The 25,685-nt window shown below is 44.3% G+C and overlaps 1 protein-coding gene across 8 annotated transcripts in view; it reads right to left on the bottom strand.

Moving 5' to 3' along the window:
• Window positions 1-25,685, bottom strand: part of ARID1B (AT-rich interaction domain 1B) — a 411,248-nt gene that overhangs the window by 5,766 nt on the left and 379,797 nt on the right. For all 8 annotated transcript variants that reach the window (XM_029223438.1, XM_029223435.1, XM_029223437.1 and 5 more), the window contains 8 exons: window positions 23,255-23,464; window positions 19,874-20,078; window positions 14,460-14,598; window positions 14,025-14,197; window positions 8,379-8,529; window positions 5,582-5,678; window positions 3,396-4,179; window positions 1,418-1,548 (listed from right to left, as the gene is read on the bottom strand). In XM_029223438.1, coding sequence (XP_029079271.1) covers window positions 1,418-1,548; window positions 3,396-4,179; window positions 5,582-5,678; window positions 8,379-8,529; window positions 14,025-14,197; window positions 14,460-14,598; window positions 19,874-20,078; window positions 23,255-23,464 — 1,890 coding nt within the window. The remainder of the gene's footprint in view (window positions 1-1,417; window positions 1,549-3,395; window positions 4,180-5,581; window positions 5,679-8,378; window positions 8,530-14,024; window positions 14,198-14,459; window positions 14,599-19,873; window positions 20,079-23,254; window positions 23,465-25,685) is intronic.

Below are 25,685 nucleotides of genomic sequence, written 5' to 3'. Positions count from 1 at the left end.
AAAAAAAAAAAAAAAAAAAAAAAAAAAAAAAAAAAAAAGTAAGAGGAAACCCAAGGACCAACCAGACAGTACTTGCCTTTAGGGGATGAAGGCACAATTTTTCAGGTGGAGGTTTGGATGTTGCCCCCCTCCCACCCCGCCCCCAATTTAAAGCTTAGTTTCTTCCCAGGGCAAGGGAAGAGGGAAAATTGCTGACGCGATTCTGGTTATGAAAAAGTGTGCTCAAAAGCAGCTAGTTCACCCAGCGTAAGGATGAAAAGTTATTCCTCTAGCAAAGGTAGTATATATTAATACTTATTTTCTGTTAAAATGGATTTCATGCCATGTTTATAACCTTATTAATATACTTGCTATCAGCTGAGGAATTGCCTTTCAGGGCTCTAATGAGGACTTAAATGAGAGAAGAAAGAGGAAGTGGAAGATTCTGGTCCTAGTTCAGGAGAAGCAATGCAATTAGATGTTTTGGCTTTTTTTGGCAAAAGCAGAGTTGTTCATACACAGAAGGGAAAATAACCTTTTCTGATTTTTGTTTCTAAATATTTCTTAAAAAGTCTGTAGCCCAGCGGACTCTTGGGCCTTTTCCCTCATCCTCTGCTCCCTTGCTCTCTCCCAGCTATTATGCTGGAAGCTACTTGAAGACTAGAACAGAACAAAGGAGGGTTTTTTATTTTTAAAGTAGTAGGCTTGTAAATGACTGCTTCAAAATAGCCTTGAGGGAGGCAGAGAAGGGAGGAAATGGACCAAGAAACAAGTTTGGCCATGACCTCATTACTACTGCAGCAGAATGATGGGTACAAGGGGGTTTCTTAAACTGTTTTCTCGACTTCTCTGTAATATTGGTTTGGCCAAAAAGTTCGTTCGGGTTTCCATAACAGACAAAACCCAAACGAACTTTCTGGCCAACCCAATACTATACATTTTCTGTAATATAAAAATTCTTTTTAAATTTTACATTTCTTTTTAATAAAAGAAAGATGTTAGGTCCCCCTGGAAAATAGGGTAATGTCTCACTGCTATCTACTGTATGGTAACGTCTCATCCAACACTGACTACAGCCATAACTTTATGTTACATTTGGATTAATTCCCATTGGCCTGCTACTATTCATTCTAAACAACAATTTAATTTTACCACTATTGTCTATTCCATATACATACACACATGTGCACACAAGGTCACTATTTTCTTATGAGAAATATAGGTATGTGTGTATTTATACTGAAGACTGAAATAAATTATTATTCCAGACAAAATTCTCAGACGACTACACATTGATTGATGTTGGTTCATAACAGCTGCAATGATAAAAAAATGTTAGCTGGTGAGTGCTAATTACCTGAGGCATTAGCTTAAGAACTATGCAGTACTTCACTTTCTTATTCTAATTTGGTCCTCAGCTGGAGTGGTGCTGGCTTACCTGGGAGAGATTGAAAGTAGCGACAGTGCTGTCATCATATAGAAGAATATTAATAGTGTCCAAAGCCCAAGTACTTTCAGCCAGAAGACCTGACTTCAGGGACATCATCACACGCCAGGCCTCAGGAGTAACTAAAAACGGGGGAAAAAAGCAAGGATATGATTAATGCTAATCTACGCATGAAAGAATAGAAAATAACAGAAGAATAAGAAAAGGAAGCAGAGTGTTAAGTTAAATACTGATTTTAAACAAATGTTCTGAGGGACAGTTAAACGTGGTCATTTCAGTTTCTTAGGTGGAGGTGACAGCCGCACTAAGAAACTTCTGTGGTTGAAGAGCTTTTTGCTTCGCAGGTTAAACAGAGGTGGGAGTGAGTAAGCATGAATGAGCCTTTCTGTACGTCTTCTTTTGCTCCGTTCACAAACGTCTCAAGGTGGCGTCTTCCGAAGGCTGGTGAATACGCAGAATATAAGCAGAATTTAATTCCCAAGCAGCACCTTCTCAGATACAAAGCCTTCATTCTCCCGTGCTGTCTTCTGTCTGAGCTCCTGCCCACACAACGTGCTGCTAAGTATTAGCACTTCGACGGTTCAGGTTTTTCAGGAGGTTGGCTTGAGCCGGAGCGATAAAGAGGAAAAGATCTGTAAGATCTGTCAAAAGATGGGGCTGGGAGGAGAGGCCCATCATGTGCCTGAAATTTCAAGGGAAGCCACATCTCAGGAGACCGGCGGCAGCACGTGGTTCCAGCAGTCGGAACCCCCACAGCAGCAGCCAGCCCAGACGCCAACAGCAAGCTTCTGTGTGGGGTCGTGGGTTTCCACCTTTATTTTAATTCCATCTAGTTTCCAAATTTTCTAAGATAGGCACATAATACTTTTGCAGTAGAAAAGGCAAGCTTTCATTTTAAAATAAGGAACGTAAGTTTCCCTAGGTTGGTATAACATGGACTAAGAAATTTTTTTAAAATTTAAATATATATATATTTATTTAAACATCTATACACACACACATAAACACACAAACACAGGTGTATATTTCTACATATATATTTCCATACGTAACATGGTGCTCAGGGTCTATCTCTCTCTCGCCTCCAGTACCCTTTCTATGTAGAACTCCTTATTCCCCACCCCCCATGTACATCCTTCATGTCCAGTGATTGAAAACATCCTTAATAGCTTTCATTTTCTAATCACTGCAAATGATTTCAAGCCAAGTGATTCTGAGATTTTTGGAAAAAAATTTTTATACAACTGAACCCTATTATTTCCTTTGCTGTGTTAAAAAGTACTTCAAAAATAATGCAGAAAAACTCTGGGTACTCCCAGATACTCCGAATCTCTATTTAGTATTCAGAACGCTCCGAATAGGATGAATAAGTGACATCAGCGTTCAGCGGAAGGAGTTCCTCGGCCGCTATCAGCAGTGGTGCACGGGTTACAACAATTCTATGTATCACGTCACATGAAGTTCCACACTGCACATCATGCGTCTATCTACATAGCACCGTCAGTTTTCTGTTTAGCTCCTGGGGAAACTCACTGCATGTTGTTGCCAAAATTACAGAGTGACCTGCCGTCAAGTCTTCTCAGGCCGCCCTAGTGTTCCATCAGCCTGGCAGCTGTTGTATTAGGCACACATGGCAGAGACTAAGTGTTTGGTTAAGATCAAACCTTTAAGCCCAAAACACAGTCCACAGTCACTGAGGAATCCCTGGTCCCTCACATGGAGCTCTGCCCTCTCACACAAACGACACTCACACGTAAAAATGCCATTTTAACTCTCGCTCTTCTCTGGCACTACTGCTTAACTCATATGAGCGGCTTCCAACTGTAGCTCCTGCACAAAAACACGTCCTGATGGTTTGTAGTCACAGAATGGCATCCCTTGGAGATTAAGCAACTACATCCAACCTAAGGTTAAAGTTCTAGATCACAACAGGAATTCATTTCAGGAGCAGAGCCTTGGGAGTACTTACCAATATCTTTTGAGGTAATCTTCCGCCTTTGTTTCAAGACGGGCTGTGATGCTTCCACAGAGCCAGGAGGAAAGGTAATCTCCCTTCTGACTGGGGGCGGCTGGGGGGCCGGCCCCGTGACCTGGGCCGTGGGGACGGTGGGCATGACCTTCTGCATCTTCATGGAGGGGAGGAAGGGGGACTTGCTGGGAGACATGCGGCTCTCCAGGGAGCGCTGGAAGGAGGCGGGGCTGGGTGCCCTGGAGATATGATTTGGCAGCGACGGTGGCGTCTGGTAGGATGACTGAGGCGGGCGCGTGATGGGCTGCATGGAGGCTGAAGAGGACATGTAAGGCTGACGCTGGCTGACGTGAGAAGGCCACTGGCTCTCGTGGTTTATCCTTTGATCAGGTACCATCATGTCGTCCGTGCGGTTCATGCCTGGGTAAGGAGGTGTCTGTGCAGGGCCGCCGGGGCCTTGCCTGCTCTGGTAGGGATAAGGCATATCGTTGCGTGTCGCCCACATACTCTGCTGAGGCCCTTCGCTGGAAGACGACTGCATTGGGCCGCCCATCATCTGAGGTGGGATCCCGTGAGCCTGTATCTGCCCCGGGCCTTGCATCCTCTCTCTGGTGTAGGGGTACGGGTACTGTCCCTGGATGGGCCTCCTGTCGGGTCCGGAGTAGGAACTTCCGTACTGGTTATACATCTCTTGCTGCTGGTTGCCGTACTGCATGTTGTACATGTCTCCCTCGTGGCGTTTGGCTGGAGGCCCATACATGCCATCCATATGGCGCTTGTAATTCTGAAAATTCACACAAAGACAAATCACACTGATGTGCTTTTACAGGTATAATCACACACTTAAATCATGCAAAACAGTTATTACCTGGTGGAATGTTCATTTCAAAATGAATATGGGAAGCTCCCACAACATCTACGGACTAACAATTTACGCACTAGATTCAGTATTGCATAAACCATGTCACATACTCTGAAGGAGCTTCCGCGGTTTGTTTTCATGTGCTTCAAATTTTCTGCGGGGGGGGCGGGGGGGGAAGCCTTCTCGCCTGGTTATTTTCCAGGGCTGCAATTTGGGGAGTGTATGGTTTTGGTGACCCCCACAGAGGCAGTGCCGAACAGGGGCTTGGGGATGCACTAGGGTGACTTCCGTAGGTAGAGAGAGACCTCATCGGAAGGGACTGAGCCCTTTGAGGGCCAGCCCGAAGGGGTCCTGGGTTAAACAGATTCCTTGGGCCTAACTTTACAGAAAAACTTCCACACAGAACCTGGCTCTTCAGACGGGACCTGTGCCCCCTGACACCTGACATTCCATGGCCCCGTCCCGACTTCCAGCTTGTCTGGGTCACATTCTCCACGAAAGCCTCTGAGGACAGGGCTGGTGCAGCCCTGCTCCTAACTCTCCTCCCCAGGGATGCTGGGGGTTCCAGCACTTGATCAGGGTGGGAAGCTCCTGATGAGAGGGAGGGAGGGAGATGCTCACATGTTAATTAGCGTTCTTTCACTTTACTTGAAAACTGTTTAAGATCAGTTGGTTTGGTAATACAATTCACTGTAGAAACATGCTCCAATAAAATTAAATAAATGTTTAAGATCCCTTCTATTTTACAAGAGGTCTTAGACCTGAAGAGTTGTTTAGAAACAGTAAATTCCTGTGTCTGAAAAGCCATAGCATGTTGTGCAATCCTCTGCATTGGTCGTGATAACTGCAAGGTTACCTCACACACTTCACCACCATCTCTGAGCTGCAGCGCTGTGTAAACAGCATGAACCTAACACCTATCCTACAAAGTGAAAATATGCGGTCATTAATATCTTACTCTTAAAAACAAATCAACTTTCACTATTAGTATGCAATATTTTAAGTTGTTTTCCCTACATATCCTCTTTAAAACATATCGACAAATTTCTGTGCTAAAATGAACACACACATGTCTAAACCATACTTGAACTTGGGCTTATTATTTACAAGGATGAAATGTCCTTAACTTCCTACGACATGTTATATTTTCAAGAGCTATTTCTAATTTGCTGATTTCAAAATCCTAGGAATAGTTTTTAGCAAAAACAAACATAACCTGATTGTTATATGTCATTTTTGTTATACTTCCTAAAACTGTCCAGAAGTAGTACGAGTTTGAATTTTAAACAGAAAGCACAGAGATGCATGCCGCTTGCCAACTCACCGTCTGCTGTGGATACAGGCCCGGCTGGTGTCCTCCATATGCTGGCTGTCCTGAGGGAGGGCCTTGGCCTGGGTACTGTTGCCCGTAAGGTTCATGCCTAGAATGAGGCATTCAAAGAGAACTTTACTTACCATGGACCTCAGGCCAAGGGAGGAAGGAAGAGTCCATTTCTGGAAACCCCACTGCACCCTCCCGACAGGCGCTGGGAGCTGCAGCAGCAGTTCAGCTCCCAGCAGAAGGGGTGGCAGCACCCACTCTGGGGACGCTGCCGATCCCTGGCCGGTGGGTGGGAGGAGCCCCGCTGGACGGCGCCACCCTCCGCCTCTGAAGAGAGGCCCCGCCCATCCACTGAGGGACGGGGAGGGCATGGCACAGGCTGATGTGAGGTATTAACGAGGGCAAGAAATAACAGGAGGGGCTTGCCTGGTGGCGCAGTGGTTGAGAGTCCGCCTGCCAATGCAGGGGACACGGGTTCGAGCCCTGGTCTGGGAAGATCCCACATGCCGCGGAGCAACTAGGCCCGTGAGCCACAGCTGCTGAGCCTGCGCATCTGGAGCCTGTGCTCCGCAACGGGAGAGGCCGCGACAGTGAGAGGCCCGCGCACCGCGATGAAGAGTGGCCCCTGCTCGACGCAACTAGAGAAAGCCCTCGCACAGAAACGAAGACCCAACACAGCCATAAATAAATAAATAAATAAATCTAAAAAAAAAAAAAAAAAAAAAAAAAGAAATAACAGGAGAACCAAAGAATCAAAGCAGTATTTCTAGGAGTACCAGAACATTGGCATATAATGGTGGAAAATGTTTATATGTCTTACTTTCTCATCATGAATATAAAATGTGCAAGTTTTTAAAGGGATACTTCAAAATCAATCCAAATGATACTAAGTATAGACAAAACTACTCAAAATTTCAAAGTCCTATGACCCTAAAAGGCTACAAAAAAGAATAACAGGGATGATTTAAGTACTTCTATTAAATCTTAAAATGGGAATGAGCAACACATTTATTTCATATTGAGAAATTATAAATACCATAAAAATAGCATGTTTAAAAGAGCAATGAATCGAAAACTTAAAAACTAAGCTGGTGTAGTTAGTATATTGAATCTTGTAAGAAAGAGAATACTTGGACTGAATATACTCCTAAACTGGTCAAGGAGTGAGAATAAGAAGGAAAATAGACGAACTTTTAGAATATCACGTGTAAAACAGGTACATGGGACGCTTTTGCTAATGACACGGATATCTAGGAGGTCGCTTACACTTAGGAAGAGAAAAATATAATTGACATGGATAAAATTTCAGCTGAACAAGTAACACTTTTCAGAAGAGAAAACTTAATGAGGTAAATCCTAATGCGGTAGAGCCAAGATGACTATTAAACCTCGGCCATGCACTATTCCAGAAAGCATTCTAGAAGAAATAGAAAAGCATACTTGCTTGGGTTCCTTTAAGAATATATGTCCCAGGATGGCTGTTCTCCGTTCAATCCCATCAGCCTCTACCCCTCACCCCTACCCTCACCAAAGGCTTTTCCTGGACCCTCAAAAACAAGCCAAACCTCAGTAAAACCCTGATCCAGTACACTAGGCATCACACAATGGTAACTGAGTAAGGCAGACTTCACAAATAAACCTTCACTAGGAGGTCAGAATAAGAAGTCGAGATTCCTGAGTCACTATTAGAAAGTACCACATGGCTCTGAGTATGTGAGGCTGTGTAACTCAAGAACCAGGCTCATAGAGAATGCTAGAAAGAAACCTTATTTGGTAAAACAGTGATTTTTCAAACCTTTTTTCCTTTGTGTTAAACCAGGGACACCTCACTACCTAACCTACAGCATGTGTACTGAGGAAAGGGGAGCAGTGTGGACGGAGGCCTCGCCACATGGGATTCCAAGGAAACGATGGAAACCATTGCCTGGCAGCGACAGTTAGAAAAGGAGCCTTCTACTGCACCTCCGCTGGTTTTCTTTAAAAATGTTAAATTGAAGCCTTTGTTTCTGAGCACTTCTCCGTTAGGGAGGTAACGAACATGCCAACCAAGGGAAGGGGCTTCCGTGGTTAAGGACCAAGGTCAGGAGCCTTCTTCACACAAAGAAGTCCACCCTAAGCCACTATTTTAGGAGGCAGCTTCCTCTCAGAGACATTTCAATGACTTTCCTTCTATCTTATTAAAATAATCTGGGCCAGTAGTGCAACCTTACTTGCCATTTTAATCTCAAGATGCTGTCCTGAAAAAAAAAAAAAAAAAAAAAAAAGCTGCCTCGGCTTTTCTCAGAGATGTTTATTAAGGAACAAAGTATTCCCTCCCTGTTTAAAATGTTCACAGTGGAAACAACTGAAAAAACAACACCTGGAAGACCTTACCAAGAACCACTACCACTGAGCCTGCTGGCAGCCCACTGTGGCACCACTGCCCGGACCTCGGCCTCTGGGAGACAGGCTGGCGCTGAGGTCACAGGAGGAGCCAGGTGTGGAGGCTCGAGGCGGCGGTCTCGGTGTGGTGACAGCCCTGGCTCTTGCATCCTGAGAGAGGAGACTCTTGCCCTGGCCGGCCCAGCCCCAGCATGTTTCTAATTTGTGCTTTTGGGCACTCGCTAATAAAAATACAGCTGTACTTGGTGGCCCGGGGACAAGGTCCTTCTCCCCAGTCCTGTTACAGTCGTCGACTGAAGGCAGCCATCTGACGCACGCAATCCTTTGAAACTCCATCGGCTGCCCGGGCTCAGAAGTGTGTGTGTGAGGAGGGCCGTTTCTAGCGAGTCACCTCATCTTCATCTTAGGAAACACTCACCTTCGATCGTAACTGGCTCCATAGGGGAACTGCTGCCGCTGCCCCATGCCCAGACTGGACATCGCTCCAGACGGACTCTGGTTATACATGTCCTGCATGCTGCTGGCGGGCATCTGTCCTTGCGTCATAAACGGCTCACTACTTCCAGGCACTGCAATATTTTCAGTAACAGACGAAAAATTAAACACTTTCAAAAGCCAAAGGGCCCAAACATCCCTTTCTAGTCATTGCTATTATCCGTACTATGACAGACAACAATACCGATGAAAGAGCATAAGGTCTGGAGTCAAGATGGGCCCTGTTGGGGCAGGATTCTAAGATGGACCCTGAGGTCCCCCTTCCCCACCCCCGTACACACCTTGTATGAGTCTCTCCCTCTGAGTGTGGGTAGAACCTACGAATGTGATAGGATGTCACTCCCAGGATTATGCTACATCACAGGGCAAAAGGGATTTCACAGATGTAATGAAAGTCACTAATCAGCTGGCCGAGCTAACCAAAAGGGAGAGCACCTACGTGGGCCCTTTAAATCAGCATCTAGAGGTGAGAGACGAGCAAGTCGGAGACACTCTCCCCCGCTGGCCTGAGACGCCCATGTGTTAGGAACGACGGAAGCCTCCAGGAGCAGAGAAGGCCCCAGATGACCGTCAATAAGAAAACGGGACCTCAGTCCGACAACTGCGAGGAAACAAATTCCACCAACAACCTGGACAAGCTCAGAAGAAACGGAGTCCCGGCTGACAGCTTGATTTCTGCTGTGAGCTGAGAACCCATAGAAACTGCGAGGGCATACGTGTATGTTGTTTTAAGCCACAAGTTTGTGTTATGCAGTAATACAGGAAGCAAACACAGGCCCAGATCCATACTTATTTGTGTAAGCTGCTGAACTTCTAAGTTTAATTCCTTGTCTATAAAATGTGGTTGGGAATATCATCTCATGGAATGGTTGTAAGGAAGAGATGAAATATATAGAGAGAGTTACTTCCCTTCCCTTTTAGGAAAAAAAAAAAAAAAAAAAAGTGAAACCCTTAACATAACCACCCATGCGCTGACTCACTCTAAAATCAGGATGAAGAAAATCACTAGGGAGCTAAGAACAGCTCAAGGAGGGATGAGATACAACTATTTCTAACAAGGGGTAGAGTGTCAATTAGGTCAAATATGCAAATTAGCATTAGCTCAGAGCCCGAAGGAAATTGAATTGGGTCAGGCCCAGAAACTAGCCTGTAGGCAAATTAAACATTTTAATGCGAATCTTAATTGATATACAGTACTACCACCACCTGAAGGTTACTTTTATGTTCCATGGGATAAAAGCCGATTAAAATTTTGTGAGCTGATAAAATTTGTTTGGCTGGTAGAGAGGTGCAAATAATGAAGCCTGACACTGGTAGAATGTGTTTTGCTTTGTAAGATGCTTTCACATACTTTATATCTTACTAGATCTTAAATCAACCTGCAGTAGAACCAGTTTTGAGGTTACTTTCCATTTTACAGATGTAAAAACAGACAGAAAGAAATAAGGGAGATTACTAAAGCTAAATAACTTAATTCCCTAACATAAAGAGTTCTTAAAAATTAATAAGAAAAAAGACAATCAAATTAAAAAATGGGTGAACACGTCGATGGACATTCACAGGAAAAGACAAATAAATGGCCGCTCAATATATGAAAAGATGTATGATCTCATTTATAATTAAGGAAATCCAAGTTAAAACAACTGTGAGGCTTTCCCCCTCTCCCAATCTGATTGGCAAATATTAAAACCACTGATAATAATCGTGCTTCGTATGGGAGGACCCACATGCTCATGTTAAGAGTATTAAATTGGTATAACTTGCCAATACCTGCTATGATAGGCTGTATCTTGGTTAGCCCCCCAAAGCAGCACGCCTCTGGGTGTTCCGTTCGTAGCTTGTGAAGCCCCACCCACTAGGAGTCTGGGCGCCGGCAAATGTGATGCAGCGGCTCCAAGTGACGCTGCACTCTTGGAGTGCTCCTTCTGGAACCCGTCTACCATGTCACGAGGCGCCCAAGGGGCTCCACGGAGAGGCCCCGTGGAAAGGCCCCACGGAGCAGGCCCCTGCCAACAGCTCCAGGAGCTCCCAGCAGAGCCTCCAGGTGACACAGCCATTCAAATGACACCCCAGCTCAGCAGAGCTCTCCGTCAGGCTTCAGTGCACAGCGGCCCCTCAGAGCCCCAGCTGAGCACGTGTCGAGCCCAGGGCCACCCCGCCCATCACAGGCTGTGAGACAGAATCAACTGTTGTTGCTAAAGCTACTAAGTTTGGGGATAGTTTGTTACCATAGTAGAAGATACTCAGTACATGAAAAAAGAATTCTTATCCTTTGATGCGGTTATTCTCCTTCTAGGAGTCTATTTCACAGAAACACTCTTACAAGTGTGAAAAAACAGCCATACTTCAATAATCACTGCATCATTATTTATAATAGCAAAATATTATGAAACAAACCATCCATTGCTAGAGCATTAAAAAGAATAAGTAGGACTGTATGCGTAGATGCTAATAAATATTCAACATACGCTGTTTGGGCTTCCCTGGCGGCGCAGTGGTTAAGAATCTGCCTGTCAAGGCAGGGGATACAGGTTCGAGGCCTGGTCGGGGAAGATCCCACATGCTGCGGAGTGACTAAGCCCGTGCGCCACGACTACTGAGCCTGTGCTCCAGAGCCCACGAGCCACAACTACAGAGCTTGTGCTCTAGAGCCCACGAGCCACAACTACTGAGCCCACGAGCCACAACTACTGAGCCCACGAGCCACAACTACTGAAGCCCACGCACCTATAGCCCATGCTCTGCAACAAAAGAAGCCACTGCAGTGAGAAGCCCGCGCACCACAACGAAGAACAGCCCCCGCTGGCCTCTCTCCGCAACTAGAGTAAGCCTGCGTGCAGCAACGAAGACCCAACGCAGCCAAATAAAAATAAAAATAAAAACACGGTTAAGTTAAACAATATATAAATATTCACTTATTGTTCACTTACAAGCAGTTAATCAATCAATCCCTCAATCAGTGATGAATTAAGTGAGTAGGTGGGGAAGGCAGGCAGGTGGACAGGCGGGGCCGAGGCTACTCAGGGCTGCTGAGTCTTAGACTGGGCTCTTTCATCTACTCCACCAGCACACTACAGGTCGGCAGCAGGAGCGACAATACCAACACCAACGACAGGAAGCGTGATGGCCACTGATGTTGGTCGTTCAGCAAAAAATCAGAGCGCCACCAAGCTCGCCGCCACGGTACGGTGAACCGAGGAATGGAAAACTTTATTATACAGGGGGTAGGGCTGTGAGAAAATATGTTTCCTGTGGGTTTTCTGCTTATCTGCTTTAATTTGATACTAAATATACCAGTACCGTAAGGTAGCAGGTGAGCTGAAATAGACTGGGGAAATGCGAGGCAGAGCTTCCCGCTGAACCACCGTACCATTCACACAGTTGATGAAAACACATTGTAGAGCTACCTAGTATCTAGCCAGGTGAGCCAGTCACCCCCCACTCCCATGTTTATTTTCATTATAAAACAATTAGCGGCGTACGGAAACAAAAGAAATAGAACTCTTGCTGTCTGACATAGCATATGGGTAGGATACTGGAATACTTCACAATAACTTTTGAAACCACATTCCAAAACTTAATTATTTTTTCCATGTTATTGTCATATTTTCAGAGTCTAAAAATGTTATACATCCACCAACAGCACTAACAACATGTTCCTTCTAGTGTCTCATACCACTAAGGAAGACAGCTAACGCCAACACTCACAAAGCTTTCGAATTTCTGAGCTTATGGATTTACTGCATGTTCTGCAAAATCTTTACTTGGAATAAGCAGCTCGTAAACCTTTTGAAAGGAAAAATTATAGATTACCTCGCTTTGTATAACAGATATCTGAAATACATATGAAATACAATCTCATTTGTTAATTAAATGGTAATATGCCCAACATCTAAAAATTTGAGATTATTCATTTTTATTTTGCATTGCTCTGTAATACCTGTGAAAGCCAAGGCTTCGGGCTTTATGTTTCTCTCTACTCAAGACAGTATCAAGAAATTCATGTACCCCAAACATCTAAATACAGCAAAAGTACTATTATTTAAGGGATCCCAGAATAAGTACTTCCATAAAAATATTATTCACCATTTTTCTGTACGCTTTTCAAAAAATATTCATATCGTGCCTCAATTTCACAGGACTCAACTGCATCTGGAAGAGTGCCAACAACACTTGGCACGTGGATGCCACTGGAGGAGCTAAAACGGGCTTAGATGGCTACAGTCTCGGGGCTACGGGAGTGCTGGGGGCTGATACCCACCGAAGGAGAAACCCACCCTGCGTTGTTTGCTAATGTCAGTGAGAACTCTCGGTGACCTCGTCCATCCTACAGCTGTCGATACCACTTCTCTGCTTAGTTCTCCAAGATTATACCTAATTCCAACGCTCTGCCCAGCTCCAGACATACACTCCACAACTTATCGCCCTGACTTATCCACAAGTCAACTCTAGCTTGTTCATTTCCCAGATGTCCACACCACAGGTAGTAACAGCCAACCTGATTTCCCTCTCTCTCCCGACTGCCCACACTCAGGTGGTAACATCTTCACCCTCTCAGTCACCATCACTTGGTTCTTCTCCCCACGTTCAGTCCATCAGCACATCCTGTTGTTTCTACCCCCCAACATATACACCGGGTGGTTCCACTTCTCAAGCTCCCTGCTGGGGTCTGACTCCAACCCATCACCTCTCCCTGGATTATGACAGTGGTCTCCCCATCTCCACCCTCACCTCTCTCCAATATGTTCTCCATAAATATCCAGTTATTTACTTATTTATTTTTAACAAAAAACCCAGTCACCTCACTTCCTGCATAAAACCCCAAACTCGTCAACATGCCTAGGAAGGCACAAAGGCTCCTGCCCCGTCGGCCTCGACGTGCTCAGCTTGCCCCCTGCTCTCTGTGCCCCAGGAGCCTTGCACCTCCTCAAACACACCAGCCCCGCTCCTGCCTCGGCCTCCCCAACTCCTGGCTCCTCCCCGACTCACTCCTGCTCCCCAGGTCTCAGCAGATAACCGACAGCTCCTCTGAGCCCTCTCCTCCCCGCCACCCTCCTTAGGAGATGCCCCTCCTTCCATGACCTGCACCCAACGTCATTGCTCTTTGTGTCCTTTCTTGCCTGTTTGTTTCCTTCCTTCCATCAACCACCATCCTTAATCATATATATGTAGTTTAACTTACTTTTTGTTTCTTGTTTGTAGACCGTCTGGTTTACCAGCATTCTACCTGGCACTCAGCCCCATGCCCAGGTCATGCCATGACGACCATGACACCAAGTCCAGGCTGCACTGGGAGCACGTCTGCTTACAGTACATACCAGTCACTCTTCTAAGGGCTGTGTTTATGTGCATTAGCTCAATTAATCCTTGTGGCCCATTATTATCCCCATTTCTAGATGAGGAAACAGATGTACAGAGATGCTAAGTACTGTGCCCAAGGCCAGAAATTTAGTAGGCTGGGGAGCTGGGACTCAAATATGTCTCGAATGGATCAGTGAATCAGTCATGGGATGGCAGACAGAAGAACACCCTCTGGACCAGCTCTGCACAGAGGCCCCTCGGCATTTACCTTTTCTCATTCCTCCAAAGGGGTCCTTGTTGGGCTCGTAGGGCATCCTGCCCATCACTTCTGGCATGCTCATGCCCTGCTGGTATGGGGCGCTCGGAGTCATGGAGTTGCGTTTTGGGAATGATGAATCACTCGCGTCTGAGAATGGGTCGTGCACACTGACTGTACTGCTTCTGATAAGATGAGAGACACGAAAGCTTAACGACAGAGCATTAGTCACCTCCAAACACTTACTGAGAAAATAAGCCAACCTTGAAATCTGTACCTGCAAAAACCATCCAAAGTAAATCATATGAATAAAACACTATAGTGGTAGTCAACATTTACAAAACTCACTAGAGGACACCATTGCCTCTCTCTATAAAAACTTTGCTCCAGAAAAATGAAAATAGACAAATCTGATTTTGTATGGCTCTCCGAGATGTTTCAACATACCTTGCACCTTGCATTGGGGTAATCTGTCCATGAGGGGTGGAGGCCGGAGTAGGTGGCTTCAGGTCACCTGGAACCTCTGCCATGGAATTGCTGCCAGTTGACTGGGGAGTCTGCGGACCTTGCAAGGATCCTGAGTTAGCTGATAGTAGTAGTACCAAGACAAAATGGGGGAAAATCTAGAGGTTATCAAGTAAGCTCATCCTTGATAGTTATTGAAAAAAAAAAAAGGAAAGAAAATAAGACATCACCTTATGTAGAGGTAGTAACAATATCCATTGCTGGTAACAATGTAGCAAAATTAATTGCTCTTACATTGTTTACAGTGAAAATTAGTAAAAGCTTTTTTTTGGTAAACTATTTGGCAACACACTTCAGATGTGAGCCATAAAATATATTTATACCTTTTGACTGGGTAATTGCTTTATCCCAAGAAAATGATCTAATATAAAGAAGGCTTTCGGCAGAAAAATGTTTATTTCAGTGTTGTTTATAATGGAGATGATCTGAATATCTGAGAATAAGGAAAAATGGGATGAAAAGTTTGGTATATCGATTTGATGGACTATTGGAAAAATTATCTGGGTCTTAGGCAATGAGAAGTGTTTACGTTGTAAAGCAATGATACAAATTAATACAGAGCTTTATATCATTTCAATGCCTTCTCAATGTCTGGATATGTCTATGCTGTCATTAACAGTCATCTTTAGAGCTATGAAATCATATTTGTTATTTACAGAACACAAGTCATATTGGTTTGGAGTTCTTTAATGTCAGTATCAGAGTTACAAGACTTGGCTTTAACTATAATTACATTATAATAACAGAGCTCAGAACTGAGCAGATCTTTTAAAAACTTAAGTGGGATTCTTGCAAATAATTAACCCCACCTGAAAACATAATATTTTAAGGGCTCTTGCTTTATCATTGATCACAGTCTTTAGCATGTTAGATGTTCAATAGATACTGGTTTCACTTATTAATTAAACAACTACTAATTGAATGAATAAAGTGCTTGCTATATTGTAGGCTGTTTTCTACAGCTGGATGCAGCACCAAAGACGGAAAAAGACAAGAATTCCTGCCCCCATACAGTTTACATTGACTACTTTCAGAACGGTAACCCTAACAAACAGAATTAATGGCTGCTTGTAAACAATAATATTGCGTATATTACTCTCCATAGCTCCTCTCCTATGAAGTTCCAAAGGCTCACCACAGCTACCACCACCCACACTTTAGAGGAAATGGAGTTGAACAAATCACTGGAGACTACGGAGTGTGCTACAAAGGCGTAAGAAACAGCAATGAGCCCGTTGCTTCTCCTCAGAAAGCCTCAGCTGAGCCCAGACTTTGCTAGCGAGGCCAGGTCTGCCCGGTCCTGGGTCCTGGCCGTGTCGAGAATGAACACTGACGACTACGCTAGCCAACGGGGAGCTTGTTCCGTAATATCTCCCCTGGGTGCCCAGGGCTGGAGTGACTCAGGGACGTTCTCACAGGTGCCAGGAAGACTAACTTCAAAAGTAGGTATCTTCTTAGATGTAGATACCTTAAAATAAAAACTTACCAACTCATGCTTACAAACGAAATTTTGGTAAACCCCTGGAAATGCATATTTAAAAAGGAGATATAATAAAAGAAAAAAGTAGAGTCTTTTACAAACGTATAAGGATAATCCTACACATATGACTGCACCGTAGAGCTGGCAGGAGGGGTAACTGGTTTCTTAAATCAAGAAGCAGATTGTACAGCAGTTTGTACATCTTCCGTGGAACACGGCTCACAAGGCTGTGATCTCAGAATGACCCTTATTTACAAGTATTCACATCTACCGCTAATGAGGAAAAAAAAACAGGAAAAGTTCTCCCCTCTTGCCAGTGTGTTTTCCTTTCCTTTTAGGAAAAGAAAAAAAAAAAAAAAAAAGAGAAGGCAGCCAGGAGGCTGGCTCTCCAGGATATCCCTACCTTGTGCCAGAAGTTACAGATGTATACTCGAGAGTAAACAATGCAAAGGTTACTGAAGGTTAAGTGCACCCACACACTTGAGACTGTACAGCCAGACTCCTAGCTGGGAAGATAATTTACACAGCATGAACCCGGTGCCCCAGCTCTGGCTGGGGTTACGGGAAGTAGGGTGGGGAGAAGAGCAATAGCTGATATGTCCCAGGTCTACAGCGACCAGAGGTCACCCAGAGGGCACCTCTGTTTATAACCCGAGCCCCTTTCTCATTTATCTTCCCACTGAGGATTCCCTAGTTGGATCCATGACAATCCATGACAAGTTCTGTGACATCACCCGTCAGCTAATAATAGAAATGCAGTCAGCCACCTGCCAGCAAAGATGGATGGGTTTTTGGTTACAGACTTACTAACTGAAAGTGGAGCTTCCTGCCACCTCCCCGCACTCCTCCCAGGCGGGTCCCCTCCCCGCCCCTCCCCGACTCTAGCTTACAGGCGGGCCCAGGCCACCTGGGGAGGCGATTCCCGTGACTGTTCATTAGATCTCCACAAACTTTTACAGTCTGTTATAACAAGAGCCCCGCCGGCACCTCAGAGATGCAACCACACCCCCAGTCCTTGCTCAGGCTTCATTCAGGAGCCTTCCTTTGGCTCACTTACTCTAGTCCCCGGAAGACACAACCTGGATCTCTGGCATGAGAAACCACACAGCCACTCAACAGTGAAGATCCTGGTGCAGCCCCCAGGGCTAAGGGGTGATACCTCTCAGGGGCTGACAGGATTGAATTTCAGATCAGTAGCAGCTGCATCAAATCAAAACTAGAATACAGAGGGATGACTTAGAATGCTAAGTCATTAGCATTTAGGATTTAAGTTGGTTCAGAATGACCATTTGAAAAAAACCGTCTAGAACGTTTCTTAGGAATCTTTTAGTTGTTTGCCTGGATGTACTGGTAAGGAATAAACTACAGTTATGTTCTTATGGGAAAAACCGACTTCAAAGAACACAAACGTTGGTTGAAAATTAGTTAAAAAAATTTTGTAGTATATGAGGCCCTGACATGGCAAATACCTGGGAATAATTTGTTTCCCTTCTCTGACAATAAAAATGTTTCAGAGGCATCTTCCTTAATGATAGATCTGGAATCAAAGAGGCCACAGTGCACAGATGCTGGAGGAGATGCCCGGTCTTTGGCTGAGAGGCTGATGTGACTCACTGCCCTACTGCCCAGTCCGTGTGTCCGTCTCTCTTGCTGAGCAGTGTGCAGAACACGTGAGCCAAGCAGACTGGCCCCGTGCACCCTGCACGATGCCTTCCAGGCCTTGCACCGGCTGAATGGCTAAACTCAGGAAGCTTTCCTCCCCTGCCTCCTGTTTCACAGGACTTGGGCTCCATCTGGACCACTAAGAAGAACGTATTCTCAGAAGTACATCTGCAATCCAAGCTCCTTTGTGCAGTTAAAGCGATAATGTTGCCATAAAAACGGTAGTTTAAAAAAAAAAGGGGGGGGGAAGGAAAGAGCTGACTGTTCAGAGAACAGGCCCTGTACTTTCTGAACCATCTATACCTCAGCAGGATCTCTTGTACCGAAGCTGGTGCACACTGGGAGAGCTATTCTCCATACAGAAGTGCAGACCATTCAGTGACATGAGTTCTTTCCCGGCAAATAAAATATACTTTTAGATCTGTGCAGACATTGCCCCTTTGGTCCCTACACCCCACCGGGTTTTTATTTTGGAAAAATAGTTTCAGAGCTGTTCATAGGCAGCTTGTTAATGTCGTGAGATTTTCGAAATTAGATTTCACAGTTTTTAAAGTACACCATAACTGGCAAAGGCTGTGAATCTTTAAGGGTGGGGTTAGAGAGGAGGACTTCTCTATTTGTATTTAGAACCAACAGATCTATAACTAGATATGCTCATTACAAGTGCACCTTGGGCCTAAAAAGTATTTATTTGAGATCTCTAAGTGGCCTTAGATATTGGCATCGCCATCCAGATATCAGCTAGAGGGAATAATTAAAGGAGAAACAACTCCTTTCTTTGGCTCACAGATACCACGTCCTATGTGTAAACAGTTTACCTGTTACAGTGCTACTTTAAACACAGGTGTAGTAGGTACATCTACCTCTCTAATGCTAGAGCCAGATGTCTGAGATCAAGGCCCGGTTCTTCCACTCACTAGCAATAATGGGCCAGTCTGCTTAGATTATTTATTTATCGAATTTTTGAATTTTATTTATTTTTTTATACAGCAAGTTCTTATTAGTTATCTATTTCATACAAATTAGTGTATATCAGTCTGTTTAGATTTTATGTGCCTCAGTTTTCTCAGGGATTTTAGAACAGTATCTTTATCACAGGGCTAACATGAAGATTAAATGATAAAGCACTTAGAAGAGCGTCTGGCACACTGTCAGCGCTCAAGAAATACTGGCAATGAGCTATGATCATTTGACTGCAGAGCAAGCCTCTGCTGGGGGAAGTGGCAGGTACAATCAGCCCCATCTTGTATGCAGGACAGTGTGACTAAGCGTGGACCACCCCAGGGCTTGGACACGGCCAGAAACAGACAACAGAATGATCAAATTTAACTTGAGTGAGGTCACCACCCAGAACTAAGGATGATGCAAGTTTCTCCCCATCTCTAATATCGTATTTATCAGAATATAATGATTCAGTAATATCAGATTTGAAACACTAACAGGCAGAACAAAAGCTAGCGGGAGAGCTGAAAGAACGGCAGGGTCTCCAACAGCTGAGTGAAGAGATAGGAGAGAAGGCAGGTATCATCAATATGATTTTGCTTATGAGAATTTAAGTGAATCACCATTATTCCTAAGCGGTATTTTAAGATTCCTGACCTTGGGGTCAAAGTTAACTGGACCACTCTTTCTCAGAAATAGGGCTATATAGACCTTTATCATGACAGTTTGCTGAATTCCCTACAAGCAGAAACTTGCTTGGCAGGGAACATTAAAAACTAAGTCCAAATTCCATTTTGTTAACGTACAAATCGGAGTGTCTCTGACAGAGGCAGAGCTGGTAGAAGCTGACTGTTAAATCTGCAGAGTGGCGTTTCCAGTATCAGCACAGGTTACTGGGGAGACTTATTTTGACGGTTAGATGGAATATTTTAAAATAATTGTATAAGGAATAAAGGTATAAAACTCAGAATTCCAAAGCCTACTTTGACTAAAAAAGGTAAAGCAAAAGAACCGTGCCTTCGAAGTGCTGACCAGAAATGACAATACCCCAAATTTTATTCTTTCTTCCCTTAAGCACTGCCAACGGGGTCTAATTAAATAGACAAGCCAGAAGAGAACACCCCTGGCTCTCTAAGATCCCAGTTTGCTCTGCTTGCTTTACTCTGAGCGGCCTTCTTAGAGCCTGGGAGGGGCTCCATGGGGGCGGGGTCCCCGGCTCGCCCGCCGCTACAGCTGCAGCACCACCACTTACCAGGAGAGGGCGGCTGGAGCTTGGGCTGCTTCTTGGTGTCTCCCGTGCTGAAGACTTCCGGCGGGGGCTCCTCCCCTCGCTCAGTCTTGCACTCAAAGGCAAACAGGTACTGAATATACTGCTTTTTCAGGGAGCTCGCTGCACTGCTTGAAGTGCCAACATTTAGGTTGGTTGCCAGCTCACGCCACTTCTTGTTTTTATTAACCTGGCAAAAAAAAAAAAAAAAAAAAAGGCAGGATCATTGGTTTGCAGCAAAGTGGCTTGTTTAAAGCCAGGAGACAAAAGAAAAGCACTTAATGTCCTGTTTTACTTCTTTTGTTCTTCACTTGCCTCTTTTAACTAATCCTCGTTATTCCCACTCAGTAGTGCATAGACAGCATTTACAGTTATAAAACCATTAAGGAACCTGCTGATAGCTACATAAAAAGCATTGCTCGTGGAGACTCTTCTGCCTGGTGCATCTTCTAATGCCTCACACTCTTCCAGAGCTGGTGCTGTCCGGGCCCAGCAATTTATCTCTGAGCAAACGTACGCTCTCACTCACACTCATCCCCATACCGCCTCTTATCTTTTTAAAAAAAAAAAAAAAGAAGGGTGTCTAAAAAACTAACATAAGAAGCAATAACAGAACTATTTTGCAAGTTAAGTGTCTGAGCCTTAATATGAAAAACAATATCTTCTTCCAACAGCCGCAAGCTTCCGGAAAGATGAGCCTATAATTTTGGTCCGCGCCCAGCCTCTCACGAGGCTTTCTTGTGGTGTTGGGTGAATAAGGCCCCAACCAAATGACCCCAACTTAAAAGCCCGGCCGAAGCCATCAGCCCTGTCTGAGCTGTGGAGGCGCCAGGTCGCTGACATGGTAGCACCTGTGGGCTTGGGAAGGGGTGCACAGGACTACCCAGGGTTCCCAGTCACACTTCGGATGGAGGGAACACAGCTGCAAAAAGAGAAGAGAAAAAAGGAAGGAAATCCTCAAATGTTACAAAAGGATTTGAGGAATTACTTTAACCTTTTGATTCCCACATGGGAACACAGTTACATGACACTGAAACACGAAGGACACGTGAAGGCCTGCAAATACTTGGGGACTATTTTGCCTTTAGACGTTTCCTGTGTTAAGTAGCACAGGTTAAGGGGACAGTGAGTTTTAATGAAACGTTCAATTTTTGGATTCAAACTTTCTCACAAAGCTCTTTATGTCCATTTACTTAGTACTAAATGGTGCACGATAAACCACGGAATACTCCTGGGAATGCTTAATGCCATTTTTGTTACTTAACGCCAGGCTGCAACAAGCAGGCTTGCAATTGCTTCCCAAACAGTAAGCAGAGCGCTGCCTGATATACCCTGAATGAGCTGATCTATCTGTGGCTGCAGCACCTATTCCAACCACATCTGATGGCCACCAGGTAGAGCGCAAGACAGGGTGTGAGCAGCAATGCTGCCAAGGAGCTCATCGCCACTGTGAATCACTGCTACGTTCAAGCAGCTTCATTAGCTAAGCCAGCAGAGTCCTGCTCACAGACCCAACATGGGAATACACACTACTGACAGAGTGAGGTGTCTAGACAATCCCTACGCTGCTGCGATGGGTGACACCCAATTGTTTAGCGTCCTGGGGATTCTAAAAAAATCTGTCAGGGGGTCTAGGTGTAAAGAAAGAACGGTCAGGGGAGTCTATGCACATAGGAGAAATGTCCGGGGTGTCTAGAGAGGAAAGGTTGGGGGGGGGTCTATGCTCAGAGGGGAAAGGTCAGGGGTGTCCAGGTACAGAGGGGAAAGGTCAGAGGGTTTAAGTGCAAGAGAGAGGTGTGTATCCTGACCTCTCCCTTCACTGACCACCACTCACACCTGGTCTGCATCCTATGATTTACCATCTGATCAGGCAGTCTGGAGTCAAGCTCTGATTGCTTCAGTTGTAGGCCTCAGGTCTCAGGTGGGAGGAGGCACCTCAGAGAGGGCTGAGAACAAAGGCCTCTCCTGCATCCCCAAGAGCTGTGTGGCACCGAGACCAGGGTGGGCCCTCGGTGATACCTGTGGATTACATGACCCGCCTTTGGATAGCGAGGCCCCGCACCACCTGAGGCCCGAGCAGCTACTTTCATTGATCTGGGTGGGAGCCCAGGTATTGACAGGTTTTAAATTCTCCCAGGTGATGCTAATGAACAGCTAGGTCTGAGAACTACGGGCAGAAATAAGGGCTTACGTTTTGCAATCAGACAGACCTGGCCTCACCACCTAGCCTGAGAATCCCTGGGCCACAACATTGTACAGTCGGCCTTCCGTGTCCCTGGATGATGCATTTGTGAATTCAGCCAACTTCAGATTCAAAGTATCAAAAAAAAAAAAAAAATTCCAGAAAGTTCCAAAAATCAAAACTTGCATTTGTACCAGCAAATATTTAGGCAGCATTACATTTTATTGGATATTGTAAGTAATCTAGAGATGATTTAAAGTATACGGGAGGTTGTGTGTAGGTTATATAAATAAGGGACTCGAGCTCTGAGGATTTTGGTATTCGTCGGGGTCCTGGAACCAATCCCCCATGGATCCCAAGGGACAACTGTACTTCATCTTGTTACATCTCTTCTTCAGGGCTGATGACCTTGCATTTCACGGGTATTGAGAAAAAAAGTGACAAGAAAAAGCACAGTGCCCAGGACGCAGTGGGCACTCACCCCTTAGGACACTTTCCCCCATTCTACTTCGGGACATGGATACACAAACCAGACCCAATGCTAAAAACTGGGCTGAGACTGGTGAGGAAAGTGTGGCCTCTAGGGTACAAAATTGAAAGGGGAATTGCAGGGGAGGCATCTGCACAACCCCAAAACGAGCGCCTCCTGGAGTTCTGCACTCCGGGTGCCACTTCTGCCCATGCCAGTCCCAGCCCTGTGAAAAAGGGACAGCACTGCTCTTCTTGTCGCCCAGGTATAGTGGACGTGGTCTTAGAAGGATGACTTAGTTTTCTTGCTAAATTGCTCTGGATAGAGGGAAACAGTGAATTTTTGATTTATATCTAATCTAGACAACTTAGTCATCTGCAAAACATTTTTATTTACTATGAAATTCTGACAGATTCAGTAGAATTCTGGAGCTGTCAGGGACCCGAAAGCAAAATCTAGCCCAAATGTCTCATCTTACAGATGAGGACTGAGATCCATATAAATGACTGAGGTCACTCTGCGAGTGGGCAGCGGATCCAGGTCCCTGGCCCCGGCACTCTCCCCCTGCAGCACATGAACACGGATCCCAGTAAAGGTGACCTTCCCAGGGGCTTCGCTTTTTCTTTGTGAGAAAAAAATTCGAGTCTGTATATTCAAAGAAAGCTGCTGTAAGAGCTTATCTATAGCATCTCCTCATTCATTCATTCATTCTCACCTGTGCCAAACCTCCAATCTCTTTAACGCAGACATAGAGTCGGAACAGGTCCAAGGGCTTCTTGCCCACCGCAGGCAGACTTGAGACCGGGGAGCCTCTCTCCTCCATGAAGGTGAGGTATCGGTCTACCCACAGCTTTCTCTCTGGCTCATTCCCCAATTCATACACCTTTGTGATCTTTTCGCCAGTGGTGGTGGATGAGCTGGACTTCTAGAGCCCAGAAGGAGCATTTGGAGATGGGGCATGGGTGGGCAGAGGGAAAGGGAAGAAGGTGAGAAAAAAGTAATGAGCTACCAAATACAAGAAGAGAAGAAATTTTAAAACTACTGCTATCACACAACAATTAGGAATGAAGGCTACTAGTTCAGGCAAAAAGTATACATTGTCTTAATTAAGAATTTACTTTGACTTTAAATAAAGGGCCCAAACTCCCCCTTTTATATACTTGAAAAACAAAAAGGAACAAAAACTTTCTTTTACTTTATCGATATAAGCGTTGAATCCCAGAAGGCAAGATTCCAATGACGCCTCGCGTCATGTTTAAAAACAAAAGGGTGCTAGCTCATTGAACGATCACAGTGAATTTAACATTTCACACGTAATGTTACAGAGCCCTAGAAAACTACATGGACTCCTACATTTCCTTGCCAAAATGTGGATGGCCGACGTGTGTCTTCATTAAAACTAAATCATATGGAGGAAGAGCAAACACGTGGTACTTGCTGAAAAATATAAGGTAGGTCACATGTCACAGGACCCAGTGGTGTGTGGGCTCTTTGTAGACTAATGACCAGCTGAAGCTCTGGCGTTCGCTCGTAACCACCTGCTTTCCCGACTTAAGATTCCTTGAACTTCTCTGCCAAGGTCAAGGGGCTGTTTAGATAGTTTAATACATTTCTTAAGCAGCCACGTGTTAATCACAAAGACATGTGCTGTTTCATACTCCCAGCATATCTATGGATAAATACACACGTTTACTTTCATGTGCCCATTTGGTTTATACTGATGCTCTAATTCTTGGTCTTTTATTTTTCTATGTATTTGATTCTAAAATGTCAAAAGTTGCTGTTTCATAAAGAGCCCAACTGTATATTTTTCCTTTCTTTTATGTCTGTATTTGTAACGCTATTTGTGCACTTGTAATATCTGCAACTCCGGGATCATCGTGCAAAACCACTTGTAAAGTCTCGATAATATACTTCATTTAGTCATGTTTATTTACTAGGTCGTCATTTGCAGTGTATAGCTCTTATTTTAGATGGAGTTTTTCTTAACTCTTTTCCACCATATTTAGCTCAAGATAATTTTAAACATACTGCTGAAATGGGGGCAGTGGTGGTGGTAGGGCCTGAGAAAGGATGCTTGAGAATGAAACTAATCAAGCTGGTGAGTGGCAGAGGTCCCTCCAATTAACATGTAATTTTCCCAAGCTGTTCTGGCTAAAATTTTAAGCCTTCAGCTTTAGAATTATTGAAGCATGAAATCTTTACGTAAAATATATAAAACTGGGTAATACAGTTGATGTAAATAAAGAAAGTAGAGTGGTAGGATAAAAAAAATAATGTGATCTTTTAGAATTTGACGCTGAAGCTAAAGAAAGTTACTTTAGATAAGAACTTAAAGTATGTATACATGTTCCTATATATGTCTATAAACTCATGTACATACCAGATCATGGAACATACTCCATAACCAAATAAGCTTTTAAAATTTATTTACCATATTCTCACACCCAAGGAATATCTGACTCGGAAAAGAAACTGTTCTAACACATTTTACGCCGCGTTCTCATACTGGGAACGTTTCAGAAACTTCGTCATCATTAATGAGGTAGTTAAGAACAGAGGTTTCCAAATCATAGTTCTGAAACTTTGTCTTTATTGGGAGGTACACTGAAAACAATGGACCCAACCTTTTTTTAAAAAAATAAAAATTTGAAAGAAGAACCAGAGGAAAAAAACATTATCACCTAAAATCAATTAAAACCACCACCATGAACCTCCCCCTTGCATTTCATCTGTGAAGAACTGAGAGGAAAAGTCTGAGATTCCATTTAAAAATAAGAGATATAAAATCAGTCGTTTCAGTTTACAGTCACTCTAGGTGCTCCGCCAACATCCTGAGTAAAAAGATCCAGCTGCTGTTCCCGGCCAGGTCCTCTCTAAACCCAAACTGTGGAAGGGCTCCAGGAGAAAGTTAATCGTGGCCCAAGCAATGAGACTGTGAAGTGTTTGTTCCTATCTATGAAAGAAGGGGATTCTCGTAACCTGAAACTGGCCTAAAGTAATGATTTACTTAGTTTGACTATCCATATTTTAACTTTTCTTACCTTTCTTTGTTAAGTGAACTTAAGTTTAATTAACTTCTACATATCTCAATTTGTTCTCATAAAATTAGAAAACCTTAATGAAGATAACAGTTTTTAATAACT

The sequence above is a fragment of the Monodon monoceros genome, unplaced genomic scaffold (assembly GCF_005190385.1).
Source record: "Monodon monoceros isolate NGI ecotype Baffin Bay Population unplaced genomic scaffold, NGI_Narwhal_1 Super_Scaffold_15, whole genome shotgun sequence".
NCBI classification, from domain to species: Eukaryota; Metazoa; Chordata; class Mammalia; order Artiodactyla; family Monodontidae; genus Monodon; species Monodon monoceros.
Note: the sequence above shows the minus strand (reverse complement) of the source record. Positions and strands in the feature narration are given on the sequence as shown.